We start from the raw sequence: 19,986 nt of genomic DNA on the forward strand, positions 1-19,986 counted from the left end.
CAAGCCCTGCTCAACGGTCCAGTCCTAAAGCCTGGGGTCCGTCCAGTTGGCCGTGGTGCTTCTCTGAGGCAGAAAGGAGACTTATTCTCCAGTTCCAGTCCCAGATCCTCCCTAGTAGTTGTTACTATGTCAGACGTGAACAGCCAGCGCTGGAAAGGGCACACACATGTACTCTGGTTCACCTTCAAGAGCTTCATGTGAAGTATTGTCTTCCCCACAATGTGCATTTCTTCAATATTTTGTTATAACAGCTAACACTATCAGAGAGCTTGAGCTTCTAAGTGTCAACACCTGCTTTCTGGTTCTTTGGGAGACCTCTGGATATGACATGTAGAATAAAACACACTTAAATATCTTTAAAACAGGAAAGGCATCATGGAGAAATAATGAGGTCTGACAGTTTCCGCATCGTTATCCTGATGACAGTAATGAGGAGGATGTGGGGATCCCAGAATCCTGTGGAAAACCTCCCCTCCAGATCTACGTGCCTTCCATTCACTCATGGATTTGCTCATTCCTTCATTCAGAGTTTAGTAGTCATTCACTGAGTAGAAACTGCATGCCTGTCACTTTGCGCGGTTCTGTATGGATGTGAGAGTTGGACTGTGAAGAAAGCTGAGCGCCGAAGAATTGATGCGTTTGAACTGTGGTGTTGGAGAAGACTCTTGAGAGTCCCTTGGACTGCAAGGAGATCCAACCAGTCCATTCTGAAGGAGATCAACCCTGGGATTTCTTTGGAAGGAATGATGCTAAAGCTGAAACTCCAGTACTTTGGCCACCTCATGCAAAGAGTTGACTCATTGGAAAAGACTCTGATGCTGGGAGGGATTGGGGGCAGGAGGAGAAGGGGACGACAGAGGATGAGACGGCTGGATGGCATCACCGACTCAATGGATGTGAGTCTGAGTGAACTCTGGGAGTTGGTGATGGACAGGGAGGCCGGGCATGCTGCGATTCATAGGGTTGCAAAGAGTTGGACACGACTGAGCGACTGAACTGAACTGAACTGAGGGGAGCCAGCAGTGAGCCACAACCACAAAAACTCCTGTCTTCATGAATGGACTAAAGAGAATCCGTATGCACAGTAGATCACTAAGTTATATAGTGTGCTGTGCTGTGCTTAGTCGCTCAGTCGTGTCCGACTCTTTGCGACCTCATGGACTGGAGTCCACCAGGCTCCTCTGTCCATGGAATTCTCCAGGCAGGAATACTGGAGTGGGTAGCCATTTGCTTCTCTAGTGGACCGTCTCATCTCAGGGATCAAACCCGAATCTCCTGCATTGGCAGGCAGATTCTTTACTGTTTGAGCCACTAGAGAAGCCTCATGTAGTATGCTAGGTGGTCTTAAATGTGAAGGAAAGAAAATAAAACAGGGTAAGGCGAATGTGGCATATGGAGAGGGTTGTGATTTTATTTTTAATTCTTCTAGCTTATTATGGTCAGGTCCTTGTCTTTATCTATTTATTTGTTAGACAAGGGGTTGCAGTCTTAGCTGGTGTGGTCCCAGGAGGCCTCAGAGAGCCTAAGGTCACCTTCATCTTATTTAGTCATTTAGTAGGCAGAGAGACCCCGTCTCCCCCCCCCAACACCTTCGGATCAGTCCCCACCGAGGGCTCTCTATGCACCCTTTTTCACCTGGGAAAGTCTTATAGTAGGTTTTATCTTTCACTAAGTGGTGTTTTCCCAGAGATGTCTTTGACAGAGGAGACCTTCACTGCTGTGTCCAAAATGTTTCTTCTATCAGCTCTGCTGCTACATGACTATTAAGGTTCCAGTGATGTTCTTCAATCCAGTTCAGAATCAGGTTGACTTACAAGTCCGTTGACCAACAAAGAGTCCCAAGGTGACCCAAAGAGAATGAGTCTGTTAAATTCACTGTCAGCTTTCCTGTCAAATTTCCTCTCAGCTCTCATCCAGCTGCTCTAGCTCACAGTGAAGGCAGTCTGACTACTTTTTTGTCTAAGGATTGTGCCTACATTTCAATTTCCCGGGATCAAACAAACAGACTCTTAATGGGAAATTGAAATTCAGGTATAATCCCAGGGTGAAAAATGAACCAAGAAACTGTGTGACTCCACCTGTTTCTTTAAAATTTTTTTTTCATTTTGAAAGATGTATCAAGGAGGTGATAAAGGAAAATAAAAAAAAGATAGCAATCCTGAGCTCAGATCATGTCTTAACCATCAGGCCTATAGGAAAAGAAAGGCCTTAAAGGGAAAAAATGGGTTTCTCTTTATTTTCTGTCTTTTCCCTTTCCCCTCCTCTTTTTAGATGCATAGGAACAATCAGGGCCTTGATAATTGGCTTTTAGGGATTGCTTTGGTTCATAAATAATTAGGCCTTGTGCTGACTTCCTTGCCTATTCAACACCTTACAGGCCAAATTCAGTTTAAGGGAAACTCATGGCTACTGATGAAACTTTAAATTGCTATGTCCTTGGACAAGGTAATTTTAATTAAAGGCTCAGAGGAGTCTCTGACCATTAGGAGCATAGAAACATCCCTGTGGATTAGGGTGGCCAGGCAGTTGTCTGTCGGAGAGGGGGTGGATCTGAGATATGGTAGGGCCTTACCGGCTGATCATTTCCTGTTTCAAATTCAACACAGTTTCAATTGATTTCCACCCCACCCCCCACCACCCCCTGCATCTTTTACTAATGGAGCTTTGCCAGTTCTGCCTGAAATCCTGCATAGTTGTCAATAGCAAACAATTCTTTCTGAGGCAGCTATTGTGAAGGTGGTTGTTACTTGCTTTAGCTCCAAGACCAGGGATATATTTACAATAAAAGCTGATTTAGTGAAATCTGGAGGAACGTAAAGGAACACGATGTGCAGACCAAGAACTTTTTAGAAACACATTTTTTCTCATTTTACAATTTATTCCTTAGCTGCGACTGGGCTGTATCTCTGTCTTCATTGTGAAATTAAAGAAATATTAGTAGTAATGCTTGGACTCAGCTTCACATAGGTTTTCTAGTTTGAATGCATTTCAGGACTTTGCTATTTTTACCAGTTCAAGTGTCAGAGAGTCTTCTTGTGATCATTTAAGATGTATCACCTGGGGGGCAGCTTTGTGTGTTTGAGGGGTTCTGTGTGAATGTAAGGGGTCATATATTTAGGCAGCTAGGCTGGAGCCAGAGTGGAAAAGAGCCTTATAAATCCTGAGAAAACGTCAGAGTGCTTATACCGTGACTGTATTCTGGGGGCTGAATGCTTTTTTCATCGCAGCATCAGAGCAAGTGTCGGTTCAGAGATGCTTGCAAGAACTGTAGCAGGGCCTAGACAGAGTCGGTGATGTGGACCTATTAGTGATGTGGAGTTTGACATGACGGTCGTGAATGATGAGGTTTGCTTTTCTCTTAGGAAAACGGGCAGCTCTCCTCTCTTAACAATCCTATAATAATCGCTAAACATTATGTGTGTGTGTGTGTGTGTGTGTGTGTGTGTGCGTGCATGTGCATTTTAACCATATTGTGCTTATGTGTGCTAAGTCGCTTTGGTCGTATTCAACTCTTTGCAACCCTGTATACTGCAGCCTGCCAGGCTCCTCTGTCTATGGGATTTTCCAGGCAAGTGTACTGGAATGGGTTGCCATGGCCTCCTCCAGGAGATCTTCCCGACCTAGAGATCAAACCTGCATCTCTTACATCACCTATTTTGGCAGGTGAGTTCTTTGCCAGTAGCGCCACCTGGGAAGACCACTGTACTTGTAGGTAGTATAATAAACACCTTTTCCTTTTAGTCTTTACTCAGTGAATGTCTAAGATAAGAAATCAAACCTTATCAAACCAAAGTTAGACTGCATTATCTAAAAAGGCAGTTTCAATGTAGCCTTCTAGTTACCTATACTTCCCAGCAATGGTTAATAATAGAGTTCAGGGCTCCCACTGCAAACCCCATCGAAGGGGTCTCTAGCCTTCATCAACGGCAGACTACATAGAAGCAAACAACCTCCCCTGCCTAGACCCCAGGAGGCTGAGGGGCACTCACTGAGGAGCGGGGGCAGCCAGTTGACGTTGACCTCACAGTGGGAGTCTAGGAAGGTCAGGACCTCGCCTCTGGCCATGGACGCCCCCAGGAGTCGGGTCCGGATCAGCCCTTCCCTTTTCTTGGTGCGGACGATCCTCACTTTGGAAAACCGAGCCATGTACTCTTCCAGCTTCTCCTTCAAGTGTTCTGGGAAAGAAGAAGACAGACACAGAAGGACACGGAACATTAGCTACAGCAGACTGAATCCAGAGTGTCTGTGCGGCCAGCGTGCTTGGAGAAAGCAAGAATACTGGAGTGGGGGGCCATTTCCTCCTCCAGGGGATCTTCCCAACCCAGGAATAGAACCTGCATGTCCTACATCGGCAGGTGGATTCTTTACCACTGAGCCACCAGGGAAGCTCACAGGTTCCAGAATGCTCCATAAGATGCAAATACTGCCTTTTGTGTGGACAAGGACCAGCCAGTGCTCCACCCCAAAGTTGTTGTGGGTCTAGGACCCCCAGGCTGTAGCCTGGCCAGCCTGCGCCCAGGTGGGAATCAGCCCCAAGTCCCTGCTGGCCAGGTCAGGTGACTGTTCCAGCACATGAGCTTTTGCCAACAAGAGGGCCCTTCCAGCAAGGCTTTGCCTAGTGTTCTCTGTATTGAAAATAGTGCATATAAAACCACAGGAAAGGAAAAATACCTCCCAAACCAACAGAAGGGCTGCCCTGGTGGGTCTAGTGGTAAAAAACCCGATTGCCAAAGCAGGAGATATAAGAGACGTGGGTTCCATCCCTGGGTTGGGAAGATCCCCTGGAGGAGGGCATGGCAACCCACTCCAGTATTCTTGCCTGGAGAATCCCATGGACAGAGGAGCCTGGTGGGCTAGAGTCCATGAGGTCACAAAGAGTCGGACACAACTGAAGCGACTTAGCACAAATAACAGGAACCAGATCTCCCCCCCCCCCGCCCCCCGCCAGGTAATAGTAAACTGGCAAGTGACTTCAGCTCCTGGATTTGGATTTGAAGTGGAAAGTGATTTACTGTAAAAATTAGACATGGAGAGGGACAGGCAGATGAGATGCTACATAATCATTTTGGAATTGGCTAAGATTGGAAAAAAAATTGGAAAGGTTTCTTTGCCTAATTAAAAAACCTGTAAACAAAATGAAATGAGATAACTTATTTATGGAATAAAACATTTCCTACTGGCTGTGATAAAATACATTTATCTTTCACTTCTTTTGTGTGCCAAATAAGTATATTTTGGTAGCTTTCTGTGGGATATGTGCTCATGTAATTGACATCATCTGCTCTCAGCCTCCCACATGTAAAACCTTAGGAGGGCTTTCCTGGAGTTTGTAACAAGTAGAGTCTAATATTCATTGAAATAGAATCTTAGCATGCTGTATGTTCTGTAGGTTTCACTTTCAAACTGTCTCTGCTTGTTTGCAATCAAAGGTAATATTGTTATTAAGTCTGCTTCTGTGATTTCTAACAATAGCAGTTCATGGAAGGATTTATGATCTCGCTTTTTTTTTTTTTTAATTTTGGCTCAGTGGTAAAGAATCTGCCTACCAATGTGGGAAATCTGGGTTCAGTTCCTGGGTAAGGAAGATTCCCTGGAGAAGGAAATGGCAACCCAGTCCAGTATTCTTGCCTGGAGAATCCCATGGACAGAGGAGCCTGGTGGGCTACATTCTGTGGGGTTGCAAAGAGTCAACTGAGCACACAGGCACGGTTGCTTTGCAATGTTGTGTTCATTTCTGCTGTACAGCAAAATGAATTAGCTGCATGTATACATATATTCCCTTTTTGAATTTCCTTCCCATTTAGGTCACCATAGAATGGCACTCCACTCTAGTACTCTTGCCTGGAAAATCCCATGGACGGAGGAGCCTGGTGGGCTGCAGTCCATGGGGTCGCTAGGAGTTGGACACGACTGAGCAACTTCACTCTCACTTTTCACTTTCATGCACTGGAGAAAGAAATGGCAACCCACTCCAGTGTTCTTGCCTGGAGAATCCCAGGGATGGGGGAGCCTGGTGGGCTGCCGTCTATGGGGTCGCACAGAGTCGGACACGACTGAAGCGACTTAGCAGCAGCAGCAGCAGCAGCAGCAGCAGCAGAGTTCTGAGTAGAGTTCCTTGCACTATACAGTAAGTTCTCAGTAGTTACCTATTGTATACAAAGTATCAATAATGTATATTTGTCAATCCAAATCTCCCAGTTCATCCCAGCCCAACCTCTGTCCACCGCTTAGTGTCCGCAGATTTGTTCTCTACATCTGTGTCTCTATTCCTACCCTGCAAATATGTTCATGAGTACCATGTTTCTTGATTCCAAGTGTAAGAGTTAATATACAGTATTTCTTTCTCTCTGACTTACTTCACTCTGTATGACAGCCTCTAGGTCCATCCACATCTCTGCAAACCTCACTGCTCTTCTGTCAGTTGTACCACTGTGGGTATCATCTTGGCAATCCGACTGCATTCTCTGCTTGACTCTCTGACCCCCAAGGACTAAAGTAGTCTTTTTTCAAGGGAGAGAGGATTAATCCTTTGTAGCTGCCTATGAGAAAGTTCTTCTTTCTAGAAGAGGTTTGCCTCCCACATGTCCCAAGGCAGAGGGTTGTCAGAAGCAAAGGGTTGTTGGTAACCTGCTAAGGACTGTCCCCTCTTGGGCTTGATGCTGCCACACTTGCCAGTTTATTGGGACTCTCTGAACCCAGTTGGGAGATCTCTACATGTTGCCGTTCCCTCTCTGTATGTTTTCTGATTCTGTGTATTTTTCATCAAAGTCTATTTTAATACACTAAGAAGACTGTCAGGTGTGAATGCACTAATCTCAAGGGGTTTGACCCCACAGCAAGTCCACTAAATGTTCAAATCAATTCCTCTAATTTGAACTTTGTGGTAATAATTAGGTTGCTTTGCCTCTGAGTAATGACCTAGTTGACTGCCCCTTGGAGGGGTCTGTTTTTTCTTAGTAGTCCAGTTATAGCATTTAATTAACCGTAGCTCACTGTGAAGAAGATATTATCCATCTGATTAGCAAATTAGACTCTCATATAAGGAAATTCCTGCGGATGGTGGAGATGCCTTTAAATTGAAAACATTTTTCATTTCTTTTATATGAACAGTTTTGAGATTCATTTCAAAGCCTTACTCAAATGATTTTAAACATGCTTTGGTATTACTTAAACACAGCATCTTTGAAGATCCCTTTTGAACTCATTTAATGTAAAGAATGACAGGAGAATTTATGATATCTTTATAAAAGAAACATTTATTTTTTGACTAGGAAACATTTGTAGAACCATTAAATATTTTTTTGGTTGGTGGCCCTAGACTAGCAGTGGGAATAATACTGTTAAAATCCACTAAGTGGTACCATGATGACCTGGAAAAGTTAATATAATTTCAAATATACCAATTTTTGCCCAAAGTTTATGATATCCGTGGGAGGCAGTAGTGAAATGTTGAGTTATACTCGTTACAATTTGATGTCTTGCTACTGTCGATATTAAGTACAACAGTTTTCTGAATGTATTTTCCCTTTTTTAGTAGAGATTTCACTATGCTCCATGAACTTACACATTCATTAGTATATTTATTGTTCAGGATAGCAACTAAGTGCTAAAAATGTTGCCTTCAGTGATTTGCAGTCGAGAATCAGGAACATGAGTTCTAGACCTATCCCCCACCTATTACTATATCTTCAGTTAAGTCATTTCAGGTTTCCTCACCTGTGGAATGTGATGTGTGTATGTGTGTTCAGTGTCTGACTCTTTGTGATCCCACAGACTGTAGCCCACCAGGCTCCTCTCTCCATGGAATTTCCCAGGCAAGAATACTGGAGTGGTTGCGGTTCTCTTCTCCAGGGGATCTTCCCAACCCAAGGATCGAACCTGCATCTCCTGCTTGGCAGTCAGATTCTTTACCACTTAGCTACCTGTGAAGCCATGGAATGTGATGAGTTGATCTTAAATATTCCTTCCAATTCTATGATTCTGTGATTTCCCTTATCACATTTTACTTATGCTATAGATCTAGTCTATCAAGTATTTCATTTTTCCTAAAAAGCATCCTAGAGGTTGGTCTTCCAGTGTTTCTTTGGGCCACATGTCGCACTGGAAAGCAAGAATCAACTCAAGATAAAGCCAACGTGTATCAGAGCTTTAGTCAGAAAGCAAATGCCAGGTCTTGTCTTTGGTCAACACAGTATCTCGCTGGTCTCCCCCAGCTCCCTGTCTTCAAGACTGTCACTGGGGTCAAAATCATGACTTGGAAGCACTCTAAGTTCATCAAAGATTTAGGTCTGTTCAATAAATTAAAGTGAAAGTTGCTCAGTCATGTCCGACTCTTTGTGACCCCATGGATTATACAGTTTATAAAATTCTCCATGCCAGAATACTGGAGTTGGTATTATGCTTATTATATTAGGAAAATATAGTAGCAGAGTCTAGACAGCTTTCTGGTCTACCTTTGAGCAATTGTCCCCAACGCATAGGGAATCTAAGTGACCAAGAGTATTACAGAGCAAGGTCTGGGTTTCCTGAGTGGAGCTCTTTGTCCAGAGGCTGGACAAAGAGCTGCCCTGGGCTCAGCAGGTTCCTTCTCCTTTGAATCCCCTAATTTAATCTCAAGGAGAGAGCAGGAGGGGCAGGAGACCCAACTGACCTGGAGATAAAAGTTCTGTGTCTAAATACATACTATGAAGCTGACATTTCTTTGATGTTTATACTTATGTGTTGGTAGAGTATAGCGTGTGTGTTTGTGCATGCCAAGTCACTTCAGTCATGTCCTACTCTTAGTGACCCTGTGGATTATAGCTCACCCAGCCTCTCTGTCCATGGGATTCTCCAGGCAAGAATACTGGAGTGGGTTGCCATGGCCTCATCCAGGGCATCTTCCCGATCCAGGAATCAAACCCACATCTCTTATGTCTCCTGCATTGGCAGGCAAGTTCTTTACTACTAGCACCACCTGAGAAGCCCTAGTGTATAGCAGAATATGACCTTAAGAGCCCATACAGAATAAACGCTAGTTATTGTGTGTGTGCACGCTAAATTGCTTCAGTCGTGTCCAGCTCTTTGTGACTCTGTGGGCTGTAGCCCGCCAGGCTCCTCTGTCCATGGGATTCTCCAGGCAAGAATACTGGAGTGGGATGCCATTTCCTCTTCCAGGAGATGTTCCCAACCCAGGGATTGAATTCGAGTCTCTGGTGTCCCCTGAACCGGCAGGTGGGTTGTTTACCACTAGCGCCACCTGGGAAGCCCACAGTTATTGTGGATGGTGACTCGTGATACCTTCTGAACTGGAATGTGTCATAAACACATAGAAATACATATACCCTTCTGGTTCATTCTTTCACCCCAAGAATATGCTCTTAAGTATTTTGGATAATTTGAGGTCTTATCACAGTGATAAGAAGTACTTTACAGTTAGAGATTAGAGGATATCCTTACTCTTCTCAGTATACTTGACACATGTTACTTTTATATTTTAACCCAAAGAGACAGTATTAAGGATAACTGTCTACTTAGCAGTATAGAAACTTTTTCTATATTCTTTATGCAAGAAAGATGTACAGATTTTATGTCTCCAGTTAACTCCAGAAAGCTGTCATCTCTTGACGTCCTGGTTGACCACACTGAATATGTCCCTTTTCATATCATTCACATACAGACACTTCATATTGTCTCTGGAGCACAAAAAATTCAACCAAGAACTTAAAAGAATTGCTGAAACTGTATCCAATTCCTTCGTTTATGATTTTGACTGAGATCTGTCTCTGAATGTCTTACTTTCTCTTCTTTTAGTATGCAAGTCTCTTGGGAAATAGCTGTTGCTGTGGTTTAGTCACTAAGTCATGTCTGACTCTTTGTGACCCCACGGACTGCAGCATGCCAGGCTCCTCTGCCCATGGTATTTTCCAGGCAAGAACACTGGAGTGGGTTCCATCTCTCAATGTCTTATTTTCTATTTTTTTAATATACATAGCATCCTCAGTCACTTGGGAAATAGCTGGGGACACTGAAATGAATAGACCACATATATTCCAGCTACTGTTAAAGAAAAAAGAGAATTAGAAAGTCACCCTTAACAACCTCTAATGAACTAATGGACCCAATTAACATCAGAGAAGGAACCAGATCACTTGTTCTGTGCTTGAAACATACCACTGCCTCTTTCTTGGCAAAGTATTGAATCTGAGTTTGATCATGCCTTTAGATATAACTACCAGGTTATAGGAACTAAAAGACTGATGAATTTGTGAAATAGCATGTCTGGGAGATAACTAGCAAAATCGAAACTCTCGAAATTTCTCCAACACTAATGGCATGACTTCTTCAACAAATAGAAGAAGAAGAAAAGAAATGGAATGAGAACCCTGAAGCTTGTGTCTGACTCTTGGGACCCCACAGACTGTAAGACAGAAGCATGATCACTGTGAAACCCATGGGTACCAAATGTTTTCCTGTTTCAGCTAAAATGTGTGCTTTCTAATTTTTTTTTTTTTTTTTTTACAAATTGTTGTTGTTGTTGTTGTGGAATGGATTTGAGATTTTCCTCCCATGAGAATACTTGTTGTTGCAGTTTAGTCACTCAGTTGTGTCCGACTCTTTGTCACCACATGGACTGCAGCACGCCAGGACTCCTTATACTCCACTATCTCCTGGAGTTTGCTCAAATTCATGTCCATTGAGTCGATGATGGCAACCAACCATCTCATCCTCTGTCACCTCCTTCTCCTCCTGCCCTCAATTTTTCCCAGCATCAAGATATTTCCCAATGAGTCAGCTCTTCACATCATGTGGCCAAAATTTTGGAGCTTCAGCTTTAGTATCAGTCCTTCCAATAAATATTCAGGGTTGATTTCCTTAAGGATTGACTGGTTTGATCTCTTGAGAGTCCTTGATTTCACGCAATCATGGGAGGAGAGAGTTGGAGACTGTTCTTTAGGACCCTTTATGTTTCTGCATCTTTTGTGGATAAGGTCTACCATTTGTTCTGGATTATCTTTTCAAGGATGTTTACACAGTGAACAGATAGGGAATACAGAGATCTGTGTTTCTCTTAGGAATAAAATGCCATTTTACTTATAGCCCCAGAAGGTGGAGATAGTGTTCCCTTTGCTTCCCTGCTGCCCATTACATGAGATTTCAGTTCATTGGTTTGGAGAGGAGGGAAGGCCACTGATGAAGGACTCGTAACCTCACATGGCAGTTTTAGAGTTTCTGACCAGGATGTAGAGAGGAGTCTAGCAGAGCAGAAGTTGGTAATTACATGTGCCTGGCTGTCCTGTTCTTACCCGTGGAACCGCCTGCCTCTGGCTCAACTGAGCTCCACCCCACCACTCACTGATCTCTTATGAGTCTCTCCTCTTTTTAATTCCTTTTTGTGCTTGAAAATATAACATCTCTGACATGACATGCACATTTCATAGTGGGAAACAGTGAGCTGTGTTTACCTGGAGAATTCTGATAATTGTCTGTGACCTTCCCTTAGGCCCTACATTCCCACATAGAAAACAGGAATGAGGTGACTTCCCTGGCGGTCTAGTGGTTAAGACATCGCCTTCCGGTGCAGGGGGTGTGGGTTCAATCCCCAGTGAGGGAGCTAAGATCCCACATGCCTTGCGGTCAAGTAAAGCAGAAGCAATATTGTAACAAATTCAAGAAAGACTTTAAAAATGCTCCACATGAAGTAAAATCTTAAAAATAAAAAGAGGAATGGAACACATTTCAGCTCAGGGTCTCCTCTCGGGAAGGTAACCTGGACACCTCATAGCTTCCTTGGGGCCCTCTTTCTGTCCCAATTTTTTTCTCTCTCATCATTTGTTTAAAGAGCAACTGAATCATATATTTTCAGAATAGCTTCAATGTGTGACGTACTCAGAGTAACACAAAAGAAATGCCACAACATCTGTTCTTGCACCCAGGGCATGGCCGCAGTGGAGTAGTTTCCAGCGGTAGACTCAGTGCCCAGAATTAATTATTCCTGGAAAGCATCCTTCTCCATGGTTAGGACTATAAATGGGTTTACAGTCTTCTCCCTGGGAAATGCTCCTATATTAAAGATCGTGTGTATAATACCTTAGGAATCAAGGCCCCCAAAGTGAAAAAAAAATATAGGTGTCACATACATAAAAGGATTAAGGACATTTTCAGAAAAATCACAAAGTGTAAAAGGGAAAGAGAGGAGAGAAAAGAGAAATCCATAGTTAAAATGTTTATTTTCTTCATTTTTTAAATTTTAGAGTATATTCTCTTAGAATGGTTTCTGCAGGCTGGTGAAAAATAGATTTTCAGGTGGCTCAGTGGTAAAAAATCCACCTGCTAATGCAGGAGACACAGGTTCGATCTCTGCGTTGGGAAGATCCCCTGGAGGAGGAAATGGCAACCCACTCCAGTACTCTTGCCTGGAAAATCCCCTGGACAGAGGAACCTGGTGGGCTACAGTCTATGGGGTCACAAAGAGTCAAACATGATAGAGTGATAGCATAAATAGACTACTCCATACAAAATATTTTGGCATTGGGTAATAGCCTGAAAACTGCCTGTCCCAATGTGTACATGCACGAATACAAATGTTGCATAAAGCTGTGTTGCAGATTTTATTTCAGTTCATTTGTCATGCGTTTGATTTGTACATTCATTGCTTATTCCAATTGTGAATAATGTTAACTAATGTATATTTAGTTATAGCAGAAATATTTATATTCTATTTTTCCTTTTCCACAGTATTTTCCTAAGGACTGTTTAAAAACTGATCTTGTCTGATGTTTCAAGTATTTCTTAACTAATATTTAGATTAAATATTTTTCTAAGCATTTTATTTTATTTATTTTAATTTTTATTGGAGTATAGTTGCTTTACAATGTTGTATCAGTTTCAGATGAACAGCAAACTGAATCAGTTTATACATAGATCCACTCTTTTTTGGATTCTTTTCCCATATAGTCCATTACAGAGTGCTGAGTAGAGTTCCCTGTGCTGTACAGCAGGCCCTTGTTAGTTAGGTGTGTTATATATAGCAGTGTATATATATCAATCCCAATCTCCCAATTTATTATCCCCCCATTCCCTGGTAACCAACCATAAGTTTGTTTTCTACATCTGTGACTCTATTTCTGATTTGTAAATAAGTTCATTTGTGCCCTCCCTTTCCTTTTCAGATACCTCATGTACACAATACCATGTGATATTTGTCTTTCTCTGCCTGACTGACTTACTTCAGTATGATAACGTCCATGTCCATCTATACTAAGCATTTTATAGTTTTCAGAAATCATTGCAATTAAAGGGCTTCTGTGAATGAATACATGTGACAGAATCTGAATCTAAAATTTATAGTTAGTAACTGTTCTCTTTATATGAACCTAGAATAAGAACTGTATTTACATCAGGCAATGTAAAATTTACTGAAATTCAAGATTATTTTCCTGATATGATTCATTTTAATGTTGTAACTTTGGCCTCAAATAAAAATATGAGTGGATACTGGGATAAAATTCAGGTCTTTTCTATGAAATATTTTTGCTGAGTATTTTGAACTCACCACAAATTGATGCACTTTAATACAGTATCAAAATTTCTGCTTTTTAATACTTTGCCGGGGTCCAGCCCCGGTGGATCCAGGGAATTCGAAGTGGGGACGGCATTGGAGAGGAAAAACTTATTTATTTAGAGATATAAGATTAGATTAAGAAGAAATAGTATTGTAGGAAAATTAAGTGGAGAAAAGAGGCTGAATAACTTGGTATACGTGGAGAGCCAATAAAGTTCCAGACAAGGAGCTTGCACCATCTATGTTAGGCCACCGGTGTCCGTTTGAATATCAGAGAGTGCCCCGCCTTGGGCTCTCTCTCTTATGGATCTTAGAAGCCAGGACAAGTAAGTATACATGGTGAGCCTCCATGCCCCAGATGGAAATTCAGCCGAAAAAGGGAGAAAAGAACAACATGGGGAAGCCCAGCATCGGTGCAAGACTCCACAAACTATTTTTCAAAATCAGCTTATATACCACAAGTTGTACATAAAGAAATAATGGAATATGCAGAGTTATGTAGGGGCAGCAGTCCTGACCCTCACTGAGACAAACAAGGCTTTCTTTTCGCATACCCTCCCGTATACAAAAGGTCTCAGGTGGTTTACATTATCTTCTGGCCAAGAGGCCTGTTAACATTTTTATGGCTCTCTTCCTGGATAATTGTCTATCAACCAGAAAACTCCTTTTCCCTAGAAGTGTTTTTTCTTTACTCTGGCATCACCCTCAGAGTACTAAATAAAGTTACATTCCTGTAGAACCAAGGTGCAGTGGGTTATAACAAAGAAAGTACTTAACTCAAAGATCTAATGTTGCTAATGCCAGGGCTACTATCTGTTTTTCTATATACCAACTATATCTAAAAATAAAAGATATGAAAATTTGGCAGCAAGTATTGGCTCAACAAATGAAACCTTTAATCAGTCCTATTCTAATGATTTTGACTCTTCGGAAGCCCCTACATTCCTAGGATGTTTTAAGCTTCCTGTGCCTCCTGAGGTCAGGAGGCCTCAAACAATCACGTGCGCAGCTGTACGAGTCCTGCAGGCAGGCTAGAAAGCCATCAGAGGGGTTTTTGGATTGAAACACTCCTATCGTGCCCAGGAGATTTATTATCTAAAAGCTCTAATCTTTTCCAGAAAAAGGTGGTGGGGGCACAGCCCCCTGTTAATGACAGAAGAGTAGGTGGAAAGCATAACACAGTAAAGCAGGCAGACTCTGGTCTTGGGGGGTGGATGCTCAGGAAATTCCAGGGGGAACCCCTGAAGCCGATCACGCCCTTGCGTTTTGTCAGGCTTCCTTCCGCATGACCTTGTCATGGGCGGGATTCCTCACGCTGGCTCCCGGCAATACTTCACTAGTTTTACTTCATTTTAAACATCCTATATATTGTAAGGAATAGGTTGTATAGTTGATAAGTTTTCATTTGCACCACATATGTGATAATTTGGTCTAAATGCACAAATGTAAAAGTGCATTACTGTCAGTATTACAGAGAGTCTTCAGTTCAGTGTTATACTCTTTAACCTGCAAATATTTAAGAATTTTGCCAAAAACAGTGTTAGGCTTTAGTCTGTAAATATTAGATAATGGTTTAATCCTGGAAGAAACATTACACACAACACACTCTTTTAAATAAGAGCCCTATATAAATACCATTTGAATCATCAGTATTGACACAGGAGAAAAACGTCTCTAAGCTCATCTAGATCGTTTCTACTTTTCACTTATTTAGTGTTTTAAAACACTGTGGTGAGATGCGCATAACATAAAATTTATCATCTTAACTATTTTTAGTGTACAGTTCAGTCCAGTAGGGTTAAGTATATTCAAAATGGTTGTCCAATCCAGCCACAGATCGTTTGATGTTGCAAACTAAAACTCTATACCCATTAAATAGGAAAGGTCCCTATTTTCCCATCTCCCCAGCCCTTGGAACCTGCAAGTCTACTCTCTGTTTCTGTGTGTAAGATGACTCTAAATGCCTAATGTAACGGGAATTTACAGTATTTGCCATTTTGCCACTGGCTTATTTCATTCAGTGCAACGTTCTCAAGGTTCATCTGTGTTGTAGCCAAGTCAGAATTTCCTTTCTTTTTTAAGGCTGAGTAATACTGAATTGTATGTATTAGACCCCATTTTCTTTATCCTTTCTTTTGTTAATGGGCATTGGGTAGTTTCTACCTTTTGTTTAAAGTGAATAATGCAGCTATGGACCTGCCTGCCTGCTTAGTTGCTCAGTAAGTCAGACTCTGCGACCCTGGTGGGCTCTAACCCACCAGGCTCCTCTGTCCATGGGGATTCTCCAGGAAAGAATACTGGAGTGGGTTGCCATGACCTCCTCCAGGGGATCTTTCCCACCTTACCAACCCAGGGATGGAACCTGGGTTGCCTGCACTGCAAGCGGGTTCTTTAAGGTCTGAACCACCTGGGAGCTGATGTACATGAATCTGTAACAATTTCTCTCTGCAACAGCCAGCCTCTTCTAGTCTTAGGCTTGAGGCCTGAAGGCTGAATCCAGGGACCCCCAGGCCTCTGCCCTCTCTCAGCCTAAACTGTCAGTTCTATCAGGGAGCTAAAGACCACCTTGCATTTAACCACCTTAGTTAATTAGTCTCATATTTACCAGTATATCTTTTACGTATCTTCTCCTTCTTCCAAGAAAGCTCACTACTTAGCTGTCAATGATTCCCTTAATCTCGAATCTGTCAGAAATGCACATTTAATAAGATAATTTGTCTTGAGACATGAAGCTTTAAAAAATAAATATAGCCAAGAAAAAAAAATCAAGAGAGCCAGTGTATGTATACCTTTTGTTTCTAAAGTCCTTAAGGTGAAAGTCCCATTCATAAATTTCACAGTTTCAGCTACATCAACAACTTATTAATACATTTTGCAGAATGCCAGATTATTTGACATTAAGTTGATCATTTTATATTCCTACATTAATGCTAATTAGTAATTTATTTGCACTCTCATATGCATTCATTGGATAAGCACCTGTTCTGTGAGTTGTTGACTCCTAATGACCATCTTTAAAAATTGGGACTAAGTGATTTTGTCATCAAAATAATGATTTCCTGTAATGTGTTTTCCTAATACAAAAGTCAGGATGAGAAATAACTCTGGGCATTGAAATGATTCTGAGATAATGTGAGCCCATCAACAAGGCTAGTGATAGAGGGATATCACAGTCTTCCAAGGAAATCAGATGCCATGTGCATCAAATTAGCAGGTTACATGAAATCACCTCTGAATCCAAGGGATTTCATATTCATTGAGGCAGTTTTTAGAAAACTCAAAGTTACATTAATAAATAAAAAAATCAAAGCCAGAATGCTTGAAAAAGGGAGAAATTGATCTTTAGCTAGTGAAAAAGTATAAAATTCAGGGAATGTGTGTGTTCAGTTGCTCAGTCATACCCAACACTTTCAACCCCATGGACTGTATCCCCCCAGGCTCCTCTGTCGATGGGAGTCTCCAGGTAAGAATACTGGGGAGAGTTGCCATGTTCTCCTCCAGGGGATCTTCCCGGATCAGGGTTTGAGCCCTATCTTCTGTGTCTCCTGCATTGGCAGGTGGATTCTTTCCACTAGCACGACCTGGGAAGCCCAGAATTCCGAAAAAAAAAAAAAAGACAAACCTTAAGATCGCACATACCAGCACAGATATCAAATCTGAGGAAGAAAATCTCCACCCTTTTGAAAGCACTTTTTTTTTCTTAAAAAAAAAAGTGTATTATTTTTGGCTGTGCTGGGTCTGTGTTGCTGTATGCAGGCTGTCTCTAGTTGCAGAGAGTGGGAGCTACCCTTCACTGCGGAGCACAGGCTCCAGGCATGTGGGCTCAGTAGCTATGGCACACGGGCTTAGTTGCCCTGCAGCATGTGGAATCTTCCTAGACCAGGGATCCAACGCTTGTCCCTTGAATTGGCAGGAGGATTCCTAACCACTGGATCACCAGGGAAGTCCCTGGGCACTTTCAATTCTGCATTTCTCTGGAGCTGAGAAAAACCTGGTGTAATTCACACATACATGCTACAAACCATTGTGTCCTTTAGTTTCTCTGAAGCATCTCTTGGCATTACTGGGTGGCAATATTATATGGGTCAAGTTATAGGGACCCATAATCTCAAATTATCCTGTGTGTGAGTGATTGAATAATGTCACCCAATAACTGAAAGCATCCATAAAGACCTGTGGGGTTTGGCTTGACTTCACCACAAATAAAGACAAATTGGATAGAATCCCTCTCAATAGTTAGGGTGAGAAAAATGTGATGTCAAAATTTCAATTTAGATGAGACGAGAGCTAAATTAAATATCTGGGAATTGGTGCTGTTCCCAAGGCTCGCAAGACCCTCAATTCCTAACAATATTCTTGTTCTGCAATATAGGAGGAGGTGTGCAGGAAACGAGCTGTCTGCTCTTGTTGAGGAAAATTGACCTGCTCAAGGTATGTCCTCCCAAGTAATTGCTTCATTTCTTGATAATACTATTGCAAAATGAAAAGGAGAGGGATCGTATGAGATACTATCTTGGCTTAGAATTGAGAAAAAGAGAATATGAGGAGGACCAAAAATGTGTCTCATGTCCTTGAATGAAAAGAACCAGTAGAGTAAGTAGCCAAATATGACAAGTTCAATGTCTGGAAATGAATAGTAATTGTATATACATTCATTGAGTGCTTATCACTTCTATTCTGAGATATATTCATGTGCTAATTTATTAAATCCTCATTTTTTACTGATGAGAACAATGATACTCATAAGTCAGAAAGGTTAAGAACTTTGCCCAAGGTTGTACATTAAAGGGAGTTTGAATATTGTAAGAACTCAATAAATATCTGTGATTGTACGTCAAAAGTAAACACCGAAAGTGAAAGTTGCTCAGTCACGTCTGATTCTTTGCGACCCCATGGACTTTACAGTCCATGGAATTCTCCAGGCCAGAATACTGGAGTGGGTACCCTTTCTCTTCTCCAGGGGATCTTCCCAACCCAGGGATCAAACCCAGCTCTCCCACTTTGCAGGCAGATTCTTTACCAACTGAGTCACAAGAGAAGCCTGATTATATGTCAAGAGGAAAAGAAATAGTTGAACCCAAATGTATCCGGTAGGAATCTTTCACGTACAAGAGAATTTAATGCAGGGAATTGGATGTTTACAGTAATATGTATGATTATTATAGAAGACCTGTAAAATTGAGAAAAGTGGAAAGAAGGGAAGAAAATCAATAAAAATATACCACTCAAAGTCAGTCCCTGTTTTTTTTTTTTAAATAGCTCCCCTGCTTTATATATTTATTTTTAGGTAGGGGTACAGCTGCTTAATAATATTTTGTTGGTTTCTGTTATACAACGAAGATGATCAGATATATATATACATATATATGTGTTTCCTCTCCCTCTTGGGCCTCCCTCCCAACCCCACATCCATCAATCACCACTAATAAGTCAGACAGAGAAACACAGATACTAGGTGGTATTAATTCTATGTGAAATTGAAAAACAAAGTCAGATTCATAGGGACAGAGTAGCATGGTGGTTGCCAGCAAGCTGGGGGTGGGGGAAAAGGAAGAGTTTGTTCAGTTCAGTTCAGTTGCTCAGTCGTGTCCAACTCTTTGCGACCCCATGAATCGCAGCACGCCAGGCCTCCCTGTCCATCACCAACTCCCAGAGTTCACTCAGATTCATGTCCATCAAGTCAGTGATGCCATCCAGCCATCTCATCCTCTGTCGTCCCTTTCTCCTCCTGCCTCCAATTCCTCCCAGCATCAGAGTCTTTTCCAATGAGTCAACTCTTCGCATGAGGTGGCCAAAGTACTGGAGTTTCAGCTTTAGCATCATTCCTTCCAAAGAAATCCCAGGGCTGATCTCCTTCAGAATAGACTGGTTGGATCTCCTTGCAGTCCAAGGGACTCTCAGGAGTCTTCTCAACACCACAGTTCAAAAGCATCAATTCTTCGGCTCTCAGCCTTCTTCACAGTCCAACTCTCACATCCATGCATGATCACAGGAAAAACCATAGCCTTGACTAGACGGACCTTAGTCAGCAAAGTAATGTCTATGCTTTTGAATATGCTATCTAGGTTGGTCATAACTTTCCTCCCAAGGAGTAAGCATCTTTTAATTTCATGGCTGCAGTCACCATCTGCAGTGATTTTGGAGCCCCAAAACGTAAGAGGGTAGAAACTTTTGGTTACAAGCTGACTGTGGCCTGAGGGTCTAATATAGAACATGGTGACTGGTTGACAGCATTGTGTTAGGTAATTGAAATGCACTGAGACAGTAGAGCTTAAATATTCTCACCAAATATATACACACTGATGGATATGTTAAGCCAACATTTAAGTACATCAAATCATCAACTTTTATATTTTAAATGTCTTACAGTTTTATTTGTCAATTATACCGACTCAGTGAAATAAGCTTCCCTAGTAGCTCAGCTGGTAAAGAATCTACCTACA

At 41.9% G+C, this 19,986-nt stretch overlaps 1 protein-coding gene across 1 annotated transcript in view; it reads right to left on the bottom strand.

Moving 5' to 3' along the window:
- Nucleotides 1–19,986, bottom strand: part of GALNTL6 (polypeptide N-acetylgalactosaminyltransferase like 6) — a 1,485,023-nt gene that overhangs the window by 230,396 nt on the left and 1,234,641 nt on the right. Inside the window, exon 5 of the mRNA XM_069576771.1 lies at nucleotides 3,990–4,175. Coding sequence (XP_069432872.1) covers nucleotides 3,990–4,175 — 186 coding nt within the window. The remainder of the gene's footprint in view (nucleotides 1–3,989; nucleotides 4,176–19,986) is intronic.

The sequence above is a fragment of the Ovis canadensis genome, chromosome 2 (assembly GCF_042477335.2).
Source record: "Ovis canadensis isolate MfBH-ARS-UI-01 breed Bighorn chromosome 2, ARS-UI_OviCan_v2, whole genome shotgun sequence".
NCBI lineage: Eukaryota > Metazoa > Chordata > Mammalia > Artiodactyla > Bovidae > Ovis > Ovis canadensis.